At 42.3% G+C, this 13,469-nt stretch overlaps 1 protein-coding gene across 2 annotated transcripts in view; it reads left to right on the top strand.

Moving 5' to 3' along the window:
* Positions 1-2,634: 2,634 nt before the first annotated feature.
* NR6A1 (nuclear receptor subfamily 6 group A member 1) overlaps positions 2,635-13,469 on the top strand; it is a 224,038-nt gene continuing 213,203 nt past the window's right edge. For both annotated transcript variants that reach the window (XM_088018919.1, XM_088018918.1), the window contains exon 1: positions 2,635-2,882. In XM_088018919.1, coding sequence (XP_087875045.1) covers positions 2,783-2,882 — 100 coding nt within the window. In that variant the 5' untranslated portion in view covers positions 2,635-2,782. The remainder of the gene's footprint in view (positions 2,883-13,469) is intronic.

The raw sequence follows: 13,469 nt of genomic DNA, 5'->3' as shown, positions 1-13,469 counted from the left end.
TAGTTGCTTTGCATGCATCATGTTAATTCTCATAACAATCCTGTGAAGTAGCGGCTATCATTATTTTCCCTCCCTCCCCTTAGAAACCAGGACTTTGAGGCTCAGAAGTAACATGCCCAAGGTCACGGTTACTAAGTAGAAAAGTCTGATCTGTTTTATTCATCCTTTCACTCACTCAGCAATTACTTATTGAGTGTCTACTATGTTCAGGCTCTGTGCTCAGCAGCTGGGGCTATAATGATGAGGGAGAGAAGAAAGGGATTTGACTATCAGATCTAGGAAAGCTTTCAGGAGGAAGTGGCAACAAAGCCGGAGTCTGAAGGAAGAAGATGAGCTGCTTCTAAGGGCTGAGTATTTGGCGAATTTTTTGGTCCATCTTTGAGAGTCAACTTAGAATCTGTCCACCACTGAAACCCCAGGCCTTCAGGAGGTTTCTGCAGTACCACTTAATCTCTGACTGGATCTCCAGGGAAGGGGAATTCACTACCTCCAGAGGACTGTGATAGAAAGGGAAGTTCTGAAGGCACCTGGGTGGCTCAGTTGGTTAGGTATCTTGCCTTCAGCTCAAGTCATGATCCCAGGGTCCTGGGATCGAGCCCCACATTGGATTCCCTGCTCGCCAGGAAGCCTGCTTCTCCCTCGCCTCCTGCCTGCCGCTCCCCCTGCTTGTGCTCTCTCTGTGTCAAATAAATAAATAAAATCTTAAAAAAAGAGAGAGAGAGAGAGAGAAAGAAAGGCAAGTTCTGGAAGGCCTAGGAAAGCCATATGGTCCTGACACATTTTAGAACCCAGAACTGAGGGTATGACCCAGAGGATCCATCTCCTCTGCCCCCTCCCCCTCACACCACACTAAAGGCTTTCCTCCCCCCATCTGGGGCTGGGGAATGGTAGTAGGGAAGCAATTAGCTCAACAGAGCTGTAAGGGAACACAGACAGGATCTAGATTAGATGTCCCCTGGTGGGAAGTATTTAAAAATGTGTCCCTGAGGATATATTTGAACAGGATCTTGAAAGATGAATAGGAGTTTGGGAGTGGGTTGGATGAAGCCAGCAGAGTTCCAGCTTGAAGGAGCCAAGGTGCAGGTTCTGATGTCTGACCCACTAGGGTCAAACCCACTAGGTTTGGAATCCCCATCACTGCTGGGTGACTTCATCAGTGTATCACAGAGACAATACTGGAGCTACCTCATAGAGCAGGTGTAAGGTTTGGACAACACAGTGTTAATGTAAATCTCTCAGAAAAGTGGCCAGCACTTTTCTGATTAAAGATACAATACAGGTTAACCAATGTTGGTAAGGAACAGCCACCTTCAAAGTGCAAGGAAGCGTTGCAAAACATTCTGTGTAGCAGGTGAGGGAAGCGGTGTGATGAGAAACGTGGTCAGGGGTTAGACCAGGCAGGGGTGTGAATGCCAGGATAAGGATTTTAAAAAAATTAAGCAAGGAATGAGAGAAGAGGCAATGGATTGGTAGGGCGGGATTCAGGGGTGGTGAGGAAGGGGCAGCCACGAGGAAGCTGTGGCATGACCCGCAGAGGAGAGGCGGGCAAAGCACCAGAGCTCTTGTTCTTCGTCTTCAAACAGGCCAGGTAGGGCTTAGTTACACCTGGGGCAGCAGCCAGGATGGGTCTTTCCCTGAGAGCGTCGCCGAAGGCGGTTCCCCGGGCCGGCCCAGAGGCTGGTGGCCGTGCGCCACCTGGTGGCTGCAGAAGTTAGGCTCAGCCCGGAGTAGGGGAGACCGCAAAATCCGGCCTTTTGCTCTGGGAAACTGAGGCGGGGAGCGCGGCGGGGGTAGGGTGGGGTTTGTGATCTTTCGATTGGACTTCGTCCCTATTCTAACCCCATTTTACAGATAGGGTAACCAAGGAGAAGGGAAGGCGAACAAGGCGCGGTAAGGAGTTTCTCAAGCGGAGCGCTTCAAGACACCAGGAGTCAAGAGCCTGAGAATTTCTTTAATGGCATCAATGGCCTGGAGGTTTATTTTCCATTCTGTTGGGCAGGGGAAAATGAAAGAGGAGGAAGAGAAACCGTTGTCTTTCCCGCCCACCCGGAGGTAAAAGGCTTTTAAGAGTACCCCGGAAAGCAGAGTTTTATAGATTCCATTTGCATACGAACATAGTCACCTGGAGTTAAGCTCTGGCCCTTTAATCTCTGGTCCAATTTGTCCCGAAGCCGCGGAGGAAGTCCCTCGTGAAATACCTCCAAACTCCGCCACCATCTAAGCCCCGCCCACAGGGCTGGGCTTCATTGCACGTGCTCACCCAGCTCCTTAGCGATCCGCCCCTAGGAAAGACTCATTGTCTAGGTGGGGGGATACGGGTAGTCGTAGCGTGCTTTGATCTTGGAAAAATCAAATAAAGAGAAGGGGCCTGAAGTAATCTTTGTTAAATTTTCACCCGAAGTTTTTTTATCTCGGTTCGTGACATTTACAGGCCTTGGCCTTCACTTCTCAGCGCTGCTTATCCTTCTTTCCACCCCTTCAATTGGTGGGGTCCCGCGTGGCCGGCCTCGCCCGGCGGACTTCAATTCCCAGCGTGCCCCTCAGGCCCGTGCGTGGTAGCGGCGCGTGACGTCGGGGGAGGGAGCTGGCCAGTGCTGAGGGGGCGCGGCGCGGAGGGGCGCGGAGGGGCGCGGAGCCGGGCGGCTCGGGGCCCAGAGAGCGCGGCGGACGGGAGCCCGCCGGCCCCTGACAGCCCCCTCCCCCCGGCGGACGACGACGACGAGGACGAGGGCGCCGGTCATGGCGGAGCAGCGAACCGAGCGCGGGCCCTGAGCACCACCGCATGGAGCGGGACGAACGGCCGCCTAGCGGAGGGGGAGGCGGCGGGGGCTCGGCGGGGTTCCTAGAGCCGCCCGCCGCGCTCCCTCCGCCGCCGCGCAACGGTGGGTGAGGGGCGTGCGGAACCCGGGCCCAGGAAGAACCGACCGTCTGTCCCTTGCTCCTGGGGTTCCCTTCCTCTCGGCCGACTCTCTGAGCCGGCTCAGAGAAGCCGCAGCGGCTCTGGGTCCCCTCAGCGTGGACCTTCACCCCGGTCCCTTTAGCGCGGACCCTCCCTCCTCCCCCGTGTTCCTCAATGTGGACTCTCCCCCTCCTTCCCCGTTCCCCTCAGCGCGGACCCTCCCCCTGCCCGGTTCCTTCAACCCGGACCTTCTTTTCCCCCTCCCCCCTGTCCCCTCGGCACAGGCCTCCCCTCCCCCCGTCCCCTGTGCGCGAATCCTCCTCCCTCCCCCCAGGTCCCTTCAGCGCCGAGCCCTCCCCTTCCCCTGGGTCCCTTCAGCGCGGACCCTCCCCGGCCCCCCACCTCCGGTCCCGTCAGTGGGGGCTTTCCCTCCCCCCCGGGTCCCCTGAGCTCCTAGCCTCCCCTTTCTCCCCTCCGAGGGTCCCTTCAGTGCCCTCCCCTCCCCCTCCGTCCCCTCGGCGCCCTCCCACGCGGGTGCCCCCTCCCTCCGCGGACGCCACACCCTCGTCCCCCGTCGTTCTCTGTGCCGTCACCTTTCTGGAGCCGCTTTCCTACTCCTGCAGTCCCGCGCTTCCCCTGCCACCCCCGTATGCACCGCGAGCCTTCCCCTCTGCCCCGACCCCCAGTTCGTTAGCTACCCGCTCAGCGCTTCATTTTCGGACCTCTCGGTGCCTGCTCCACACCCCGTTCCTTTGCTTCTGCCCCCGCCCGTGCTCAGCCCCTTCTCTGCTGGCTCGGATCTCCGGCCCGACCGGGCGCTCGGGACACCTGCCTCTTCCCTCCCTCCCAGCGGCCCGTCCGGGTCCGCGCTTTCCCAAGCTCAGCTCTCCCCTTCCCTTTCGCGGTCCCGGACCCACACGCTGAGAATTCCTCACCTGGCCGGGCGCTTCCTCCCGCTCTCCCCCTGCCCCCACGTCCGGCCCAAGTCCTCGGGTTCCTCCCGGCCGACTTGCCCTACCCGCCCCCCCCCCCCGCCGGCTCCCTTTCTCTGCGGGGTGTTTTATTTGTATCTGTTTGATATTTTCCCCCCTCGGTGTTTGCCGCGGAATGTTTTTATTGGTAACGTGTAAGGAGCTTTTGTGAGGTCGTAAAAGGTGAACTTTTGAACTTGGAAAGCGCCCTGGAGCAATTAGCGCAGGCGATAGCCCCGGGAGGCCTGCATTACAAAGGGTGCTCGTACCGGCCGGCAAACGCTCCGGCTGCAAACCCGATTTATTTATTTATTTGCCCTGCCTTCCACCTTTCACATCTCCTCATTTCCGAATAAAGGGCAGGCTCTCGGAGATCGGCGCCTCCTCCCCTCTCTGCGCCATAAACTCGCAATTCTCTGAAAGATCTAGGACCGAACACTGTCTAACAAGTAACAGATTTCAAATTGAATGCAAACACCCGGGACAGTTAGGAGGCACTAAAAATTAATTGCTTCAGCAAGAAGTTTCTCAATCAGGACAGTGACCTGGCAGGTGTGAGGAAAGTAACCTGAAAATAGGTCATTTAGGCGCTCAGTTGTTGAATGAATGAGGAGCTACGGAAGGGGAGAGATTTGGGGGTGAATCTGCGACTTCGTGTACTTACAAACTCATCAAACATTTACTGCCAATTCAGTAGATCTGGTATTTTTACCAGTTAAGGGAAAAGTCGGTTTAGAAGAGAGCCTGGTTAATTTCACTTGATGTTGCTGACCAAATGGTATGTTCTAGAAGCTCTTGTCCTTTTTTAAGATGTATGTGATGTGTGGTATCTAGGTGGCTGGCAGTCCCGTGGGATGTCTTTGGAGAATAATTTCTGAATGTGAACATGTTTGAGATCAATAAAATCCCGTGTCACAAAGGAGGAGGCTGGAATCCATTGAGGGTAGAATAAGACAGTATCATAGGAACAAAGGATTTCTTTAACGCTTTTGACTTTTTAAGCTTTTTTAAGTGGAGATTTGTTTTGGTATTGATGTACGAACATTGTAAATCCTGATCTAAAATTTACTATGCTGATTTTTTTTACCCAACCTACATCTATCTTATAGCCCATGTTAAGGGCATGTATTTTCATGATGTCTTTCTACGAGTGTGTACTTCCTGTACCCACCTGTGCATAGCATGTAGATGATCGATTTTACTGCAGACATTACTTTCATTTCTACTTGAGAATGTTGTAAGGGAAGCCTAGGAACTGCATTTGCTATTAATTATTCATTAGTACATTTTAAAGAACTCAATGGTAATTTTAACTCTTAATCAAATTTCCCATTCATAGTCTCATTTCCTCAATTGGTCAGAACCATTTAAAAGAATGTTATCGAACATTCCATTTAGGCCAGGGTGGCTTTAATATTTTACATCAGTCCATTTTAGTGCTACAAATATTTCCTTTTTGTTGAAAACACAATGGGACTTTGGGCAGTTTGGGATTAAAAGAAAATACATGAAAGGTTAGACTGTTGTGGGATGTTTTATTTTTCACTGAGCATTGTGTATTGTTTTACAATTTATGTTCACTATCTCTTGTATTTTAACATGCTTACAGAAGAATTACCAAAATAGAAAAAAATAAAGTTTACCTTTGGAGTGGTGGGGACTTCTTTTACCTTTTATACTTACTAATATTTTTCTCCAAAGCAAATGAAACTGCTTAAGTTCTAAGGAGAGTAAATGAATTCTCCTCGCTTTTTATCCTAATGACTGATTTTCATTTTGTATGAAATATTTGCTATGAATAGCTATCTAGATAGGAGATCTTTTGGTTTGTGTCATGAAGAAATAAACTGGAGGTGGAATTTTAGAAATGTTTTCCTGCCGGAAACACCGTTAATGCTGAATTTACAATATTTTAGTTTTTTTTTTTATTTTTTTATTTTTTTTATTCTATCAGAACAGAGTTGCTAGCCTTTTGATGCACCATCACCCTTTCAGGAATTTCATGTGCTGGCTGCTCCAGATATTTTCAGTTGTTGCTGTAGGTTTTCATAACAAACACAAGCTCATTTAGTCATAGTAGAAGACTGCTCCCTTTTTGCGATTTCAAAGGAAGATGATTTGTGGAAGTATATGCTGAATATTACATTTGTTATATTTTAACAGAATGAAGTAGTAGTCTTTTTGATATTTTAAGTACAAGGAAGGTTAATAAGCCATTATCAGCAATTAAAAGCATGTTTGATGTAACTATACTTGGGAGGAAATGGGGAGAAATTCGCTAAATAACTTGATGCCTTTTTCCTGCTATGATCGTGTCGTGCAAATCTGAAAATACCTGAAAAATATCAGATATTTTCCATGACAGTTTAACTTTTAGTTCTGTGACTTTAAAAGTTAATTCTGAGTCACCTCAGAATTTTCTTCATTGAAAAAAAAATACTGTGGTATTGTTGTATACAAAGGGCACATAGGTATTTTTTAGTAAGTTCCGTGACCTCAAAAGAACACTGAAAGGATTGGTGATTTTGAGCAGCTGAGGTGTGAGATTTTTCGGATCTCTTATTTACCATCCATCAAAATCTTTGTGAGGATTTCTGTTTCTTATAATGAAAATATGATCGTGACATGCTTCATAATCTGTAAATTATTCTGAATTACATAGCAAAAAGGTATGTGGTGTGTGTGCATGCGTTAGCATGTGAAAAGAAGTTAGATGGGAAGCTAGTGAAATAAAATGGTAGATTTCCTAAACTGTGGCCAAATCATGCATTTCCATTTCCATTTTATTAATAATTTCTTGGTTTTTCTTTTTTTTTTCCCCTTTTTCCCTGAGGTTTTGGGGCAAAGGTAAAAAATAAGCTATAGATTAAAATACCTAATTTTAGGTTAGTGGAGGATAGGGCTTAGAAATGCCAACTGCTACTATGATATTGATAAAGAAGTTTTTTATGCCACTTGTAGTGCTTGTTGTGCAAGTTGTCTTCAATTGCTAATGAATGTTAGTGTGTTTGGGGGCCTGGGGCTGTGTAAGTGTGTTTCATCTTATATTAAGACACCATCACTTAGTTTTTATAACTAGGTAGATATTTATTGGTTTGTGTTGTATAAGCTGGTCTGTTGATAAATTGTGTTCAGATCGGAACCTCTGGCTTCAGAATTTCAAAAGACAGGATGACTCCTTCTGTATCAGGAGACTTAGTTTTCAATAAGCTCATTTAGATCTCTTCGGGGCCTTGTCATAATTTTTAGTTTTATATTTACCTTTGTGTTGTAGCCAAGTTGAAGGACACTTTCTCTGTTTAAATATTTGTTTCCATGTATATAATTAGGTTGAAGGTTAAATTTGAGAAGATGCCTTTTAAGAGTTCTACGTTCTTGGTCCTATCCTTTTAAAGTAGGACAATAAAAATGGCTTATTTTGTGTGAACCAGTCACCTTATATGTGAAAATGGGTCACAGTCAGAAAAATGAAAGTTCTGAATCAACAAATAAAACTTGCATTTCTGCAAAAAAAAAAGTCCTTGAAACAATTTTAACAGAAGGTAGCTACTGAATATGCCTATTACAAAAACCTAATTCCTTGCAGTGCTTTGAAAGTATTTCCAAAACCAAGACATTGTAAACAAAAGTATTTTGTTTCAAACTTTTTTTTTTTTGATTATTCAAATTTGTATTTTTAAGGTCAACTTTACCTGGCTCAGGTAATTTCTTAATTTCTTTACGGATGCTTTTGATTGATAACTAGAGTTCAGAAATCCCAGAATTATTAAAAGTCGGCAAGAAGTCCTGAACAGGTAATTGATTTTCGGGTGCTGAGCCCCTGTTAGAGCCAAAGTTTCAGATTCATCTGAGCTTAACCTTAAAAAAAAAAAACAAAAAACAAAATTCTGGGTGTAACTTTGTTATATACAGTATTACTAGAATCAAGCCCAGTATTTATTGTTTGTTTTCCAACATGGCTTGTCTTTATGAAAAAGATAAGGCTGTTAGACTACAGATGATGGAAAATTAGAAGAAAACCATTGTGAGATGTCTTACCTGCTGCTTTTCAGTGTGGTTTAGAACTAATTGTAAAAGAGAACTTTGTTTGAAAGAATAAAATATTTCCGACTTTATTTCGTCCTTCCCTTACTACCTGCTATTAAATAGAAGTCTGTGTAGAACAGCTTCTCAAGAAAACAGTTTTTTGCTAGTTATGATTATTTAAATAAGACTTTGCTATGTAACCCGGTAATTCTAATTAACTGATTTAGTTGGGGAGCGAACCAGGATTTCCTCAGCTGGCTGCTGGGGAGCTGAATTGCTTTTTTCACCACCCCCAGCTGCACCAAATCTTTTGATCCCTTAGCTACAGTGGTTGTCATTTGAGAACGCAAACTGAGAGAAAATATGCTGTGAAAATAGCCTACTTGGAGGCTTCACTTGCACTTTTGAATTTTTGTTTTTGAAAAAATTATCGGGATAATTGAACCTTCGAAATTTGTCTCGAATGGAGCAAATTCTCATGTCTAAGTAGAAAATTCCTTAAAAATACATTTCTTGCTTTAAAAATTTGGGGGTTTTAATATTGACAGTCACTATTTCAAAAGAGAAATTCTAATTATAAATTCACAGGAGACATCTAGGTGTTTTTGAATTTCTTTAGGAATGCATGGGTGTTTGGGGGAAATGAGCCTTTATGCAAGGGAAAAATTTTCATTCAAGGTAGTTTGTGGTTTCTCTATCAGTATTAAATAATAATTCAAATAGAGAATCACAAGTTCTTATGTCATATACTAAATAAACTCTACAATTTGTTATATTAAGAGTTAACCTAAAAAATATATTCAGATAATGAGGTCTTTGGTCCTAATTGCAAACTGTACACCCTTCAGTTGTTTATATCAGAGAAGCTATTCAAGCATAAACCACAGATGGCAGTAGTAGCATATTTTTCTATTTTCTGGAGGGATTCTTGCTTTTAACTTGGTGTCAATTCTGTGGGCACTGTTGATAAGTCAGCTGGCAAGTGTAATGTTTCCAAAACCCAATTCCCTAGGCAGCAACATGTAATGTATTCCGGAAACAAATCCGAGCATTTGATTTGAAGATATACTCTGTGGGTGGTTGGAACCAGAATAGTGACTTTGTCAAAGGGGGAAATTATAAAAAGAAGTTGTTAATAATGATAGAGGGCATTGTTTGACTAATAAGCCCAATGGAATTGTAGCTGTGGTATTAGCAAAAGATATATTAACCATAGATATTTGCTTGAACAACTGTTTGCATTGGAAACAATTCATAATTCATTTAAGAAATACTCAAGAATTATAATTTTGAGAGAAGTGCACAACCAAATTCCTCTTGTGGAAGAGGTAGCTAGCCTTCTCGGCTTTTATTTACAACTTACTACATTTCATATTAACATGGAATTCTAGATCTGTCTATAAAAACATTTCAGAGGTCTATGAATGGGTTCTGCTTGCTCTTCTAGTCGATCACCATAGTGTGAAGATTTCTGTGTTCTTAATTTTCTCCTTTAAAAACACTGATTGATAAAGGACATAATTGATTAACCAAATTTTTAAACCTCCTATGATAATTCCTTTGAATCCAAAGGAAACAGAGGTATAATCACATAGTTTAAGACGTAGGAAACATTTCAGTAACAAATCTGTGCCAAAATGAAGGACAGGCTGATTCATTGAAGGGAACTGCCTTAACCTATATTTAATTTTCATTAAAAAAATTAATTTTATGTAGCTCATGCACTCATTTCAATCCTGAAGCTGTGTCATTTTGGAAGGATTAAAAATTCAGTCTTGTTACCCATTTTTGTTAACTTCTTAGAGATCAAATGCAATGTTCTTTGTATCACAGTTAACTCTATTCAATTTAGTTTTTCTTACAAAAGAAAAAGAGGACACAGGGCGCCTGGGTGGCTCAGTCGTTGAGCGTCTGCCTTCGGCTCGGGTCATGATCCCAGGGTCCTGGGATCGAGCCCCGCATTGGGCTCCCCGCTTGGCGGGAAGCCTGCTTGTCCCTCTCCCACACCCCCGCTTGTGTTCCTGCTCTCACTAACTCTCTGTCAAATAAAAAATTAAATCTTAAAAAAAGAGGACACAACACTTCTTTGAAGTCTTACACATGTTCTGCTTCCTCATCTCTTGCCTTTTAAAATTTATAAATGATTAATGACATAGTAATCAGTTGGATTGTATTATTTTCTATCATTCATCATTTGTTGATCATTCATTACTGGATTGTTTGTTCCAGATGTAATTTCTTCCCAATCATTGTGTCCTTAACTCTGTTATCTATTACATTATCTAAACCAGTGGTTTTCAAAGTATGGCTCAAGAACTTCTGGGAGAGTCCCTGAGACCCTTTCAGGAGGTTCTTGAGGTCAAAACTACTTTTATGTAATATTGGTATTATTTGCCTTTTTCACCATGTTGACATTTGTACTGATGTTGCAAAAACAGCGGTGGATAAAAACTGGTTGAGCCTTAGAAGAAATCAAGGCACCAATTATTATCACTACTATATATAATATATATAATAATGTATAATATATGATCACTATTAACTGTATTAGTAGTCATTGTATTTGTCACTTCCATGCACTTGTATTGTTTAAAAAAAGCCATTTCACCTAAGTCTGACTTTGATGAAGGGGTAAAAATGATTAATTTTGTTAAATCTTGACCCTTCAGTACACATGTTTTTGATATTCCATTTGAGGAAATGGCAAGTAGGCAAGTACACACGAAGAATTTCTGCTGCATACCAAAATAGAATACTTGTTTTAAGGAAAAGTGTTTGTGCAATTATGTTGTAAGCTGAACTAGTAGCTGCTTTCTTCGTGGAACACCGTTTTCACTTGAAAGAACAATTGACAAACTATGGTTTATTTGGACTTAGGTATTTGGCAGTCCATTTTTTTGGAAAACTGACTGCCATCCGTTACATCAAGGAAAACTGGCAGTATTTGTTGCTGGTGAGTAAAATCTGAGCTTTCAAATGACAATTAGAATTTTGGAAAACTTGTGCCTGCCACTTGGAGCTTGACAGCTACCCAATGCTTAAGTCCTTTTCTGATGAAGAAAAGTATCACTATTAACAAATTTCATTTTTCATTGATACTGTATACTGAAATGTGCTAACATTTTGAATATCATATTTCAGTGAAGGAATATTTTCCAAATCACTGGTGTATGATACAAAATCCTCTATGAGTAAAAGATCGGTTCAAAATGTCAGATAGACCGGTAAGTCAGAGGGGGAGACGAACCATGAGAGGCGATGGACTCTGAAAAACAAACTGAGGGTTCTGGAGGGGAGGAGGGTGGAGGGATGGGTTAGCCTGGTGATGGGTATTAAAGAGGGCACATTCTGCGTGGAGCACTGGGTGTTATGCGCAAACAATGAATCATGGAACACTACATCAAAAACTAATGATGTAATGTATGGTGATTAACATAACACTAAAAAATTTTAAAAAAATGTCAGATAGACCAATAGATTTTAAGTGACAGAATACACAGAGCTCATTGATACAGTTTTATATTTCACATTGAACTAACTTTTTTTTTAAAGATTTATTTTAGAGTACGGGGGTGGGGAAGGGGCAGAGGGATTGTCTTTTTTATTTTTATTTTTTAAAGATTTTATTTATTCATGAGAGAGAAAGAGAGGCAGAGGGAGAAGCAGGCTCCCTGCTCCAATGCGATGCGGGGACTTGATGCGGGACTTGATCCCAGGACCCTGATCATGACCTGAGCTGAAGGCAAGTGCTTAACCGACTGAGCCACCCAGGCTCCCAAGGGAGAGTGTCTTAAGCAGTGTCCACGCAGAGCCGGATGTAGGGCTCCATCTCATGATCCTAAGATCATAATCTGAGCCAAAACCAAGAGTTGGTTGCTTAGCCGACTGCGCCACCCAGGCACCCCTCACACTGAACTAACCTTTAAGAAACTACTTCCAAAACACTGAGTTTTGGTGGATTATCAAAGAAAAATATCCACAATTATTTTCATAAGCAAATACTTCTTTCTTTTCCAATTATAAATCTGTGAGGCCAGATTTTTCTGCCTATACTTCACAAGAGTTTATCACAACATACTGAATGCAGACACATATAGGAGAATCTAGCTGCCAAAATTAAGTCAGATGTTAGAGATTACCAAAAATATAAAACAATACCATTCTTCACCAGTTTTTTTTGTTTTGCTGTAAAAGTTATTTTTCATAAAAATGTTATTCATATAACGTGATGGGTTTGTTACTTTTAAATGAATAGATATTTTTAAGGTTTCATAGTTTTCTAGCATGATAAATTATCGATCGATAGCTATAACCCACATATACATTAGCTCTTTGAGGTCCTCAATAATTTTGAAGAACGTAAAAGCGGTCCTAATCACTCAGACCAAAACTGTGTGAGAACCCTGTTATAAATGAATGAATCTAAGGTGTAAGAAAATGGTGACCTCACAAGATCCTATTGTTAGTGCTTTGTTACTTTGGGTTGTCCTTTTCTTGCCTTTTTTTTTTTTCCTGCTGAGGGGAAAAAAATGAAAGAGTTCATATTTTAAGTTTTCTTTGCTTGAGTCTAAATGAAGTGTGTCATAGTTCACCCTCACTGAGTTCTCTGATAAGGCTTTTGTTACCTGTTACATGAAACCTGTTGCTTAACTGTTAATTATCTTGTGGTAGAAATTTTCCAACAGAACCTGTTTCCTCACTAAGGGGAGATTTATAATTGTGGAAATAAATCTTATGACACACAGATACTTTAATAAAGATTCATTCCTGTTAAAAAATGGAATATTTATGTGGGATTTAAAAAGATCCTATCTTTTTAAAACTTCCAACAATAGCTTGCTTATTTGCTTTTAGACAGGTTTGGCTTTCATTGAGTCTTTTTTAAAGTTGTGATTTTGGCAATGTCATTTTGTAGATTGGTTTGCCTTTTAACCAGGTTTTCACTGAGGGAGGTGGTAATAAAGCCTGTATAGAAGAAGCATCTCCTCTTCTGGTCTAAGAATACCCTTTCCTAGTGTGAGTAACATTTTAGTGTAAGTCAATTACTGTGTTGTTAAAGAGTTAGGGATTTACTCCTAAGGGTAGTTGCTAGGTAGAACTCATTCTGTAGTGAGCTTGCTAGCAGAAGAAATGTCACATAACAATGTGAATAACAAGGAGTTACTGAATCAGAACTTACGAAGCTTGGTGGGTGATGAAAGATCAGTGAGATATTTGGGCTTCCTTCCTTGAGAGCTCTGTAATTATCTTGATGTTCTTGGAGTTTCACGTAATGTACCTTTTAAAGCATTTTTGTATTCTGTGGGGGTTGCACCTTAGTCATAAGATACAAGTCTTTCCTTTTCATTTTAATACTTCAGGTTTCAGATGGAAATCTTAAATTCATCCCTCATCAATTGATTTAAATTGTTTTAATTACTAAAATTAATAACAGGCAGGTTATTTTTTCTTCCGTATTCTTGCTTTACTCTTGAAATCTAACTTGTTGGGAGACTTCCTCTCTAGCCTTAACAATCCTTCCTCCAAAATCCCTTTTTAGCAGGATAATAAACCACCTGGGGGAAACCCCCCAC

This window comes from Eumetopias jubatus, unplaced genomic scaffold (assembly GCF_037043125.1).
Source record: "Eumetopias jubatus isolate StellerSeaLion01/CBP00866 unplaced genomic scaffold, mEumJub1_p1.0 scaffold_15, whole genome shotgun sequence".
NCBI classification, from domain to species: domain Eukaryota; kingdom Metazoa; phylum Chordata; class Mammalia; order Carnivora; family Otariidae; genus Eumetopias; species Eumetopias jubatus.
This window is presented reverse-complemented; position numbering and strand designations above follow the sequence as displayed.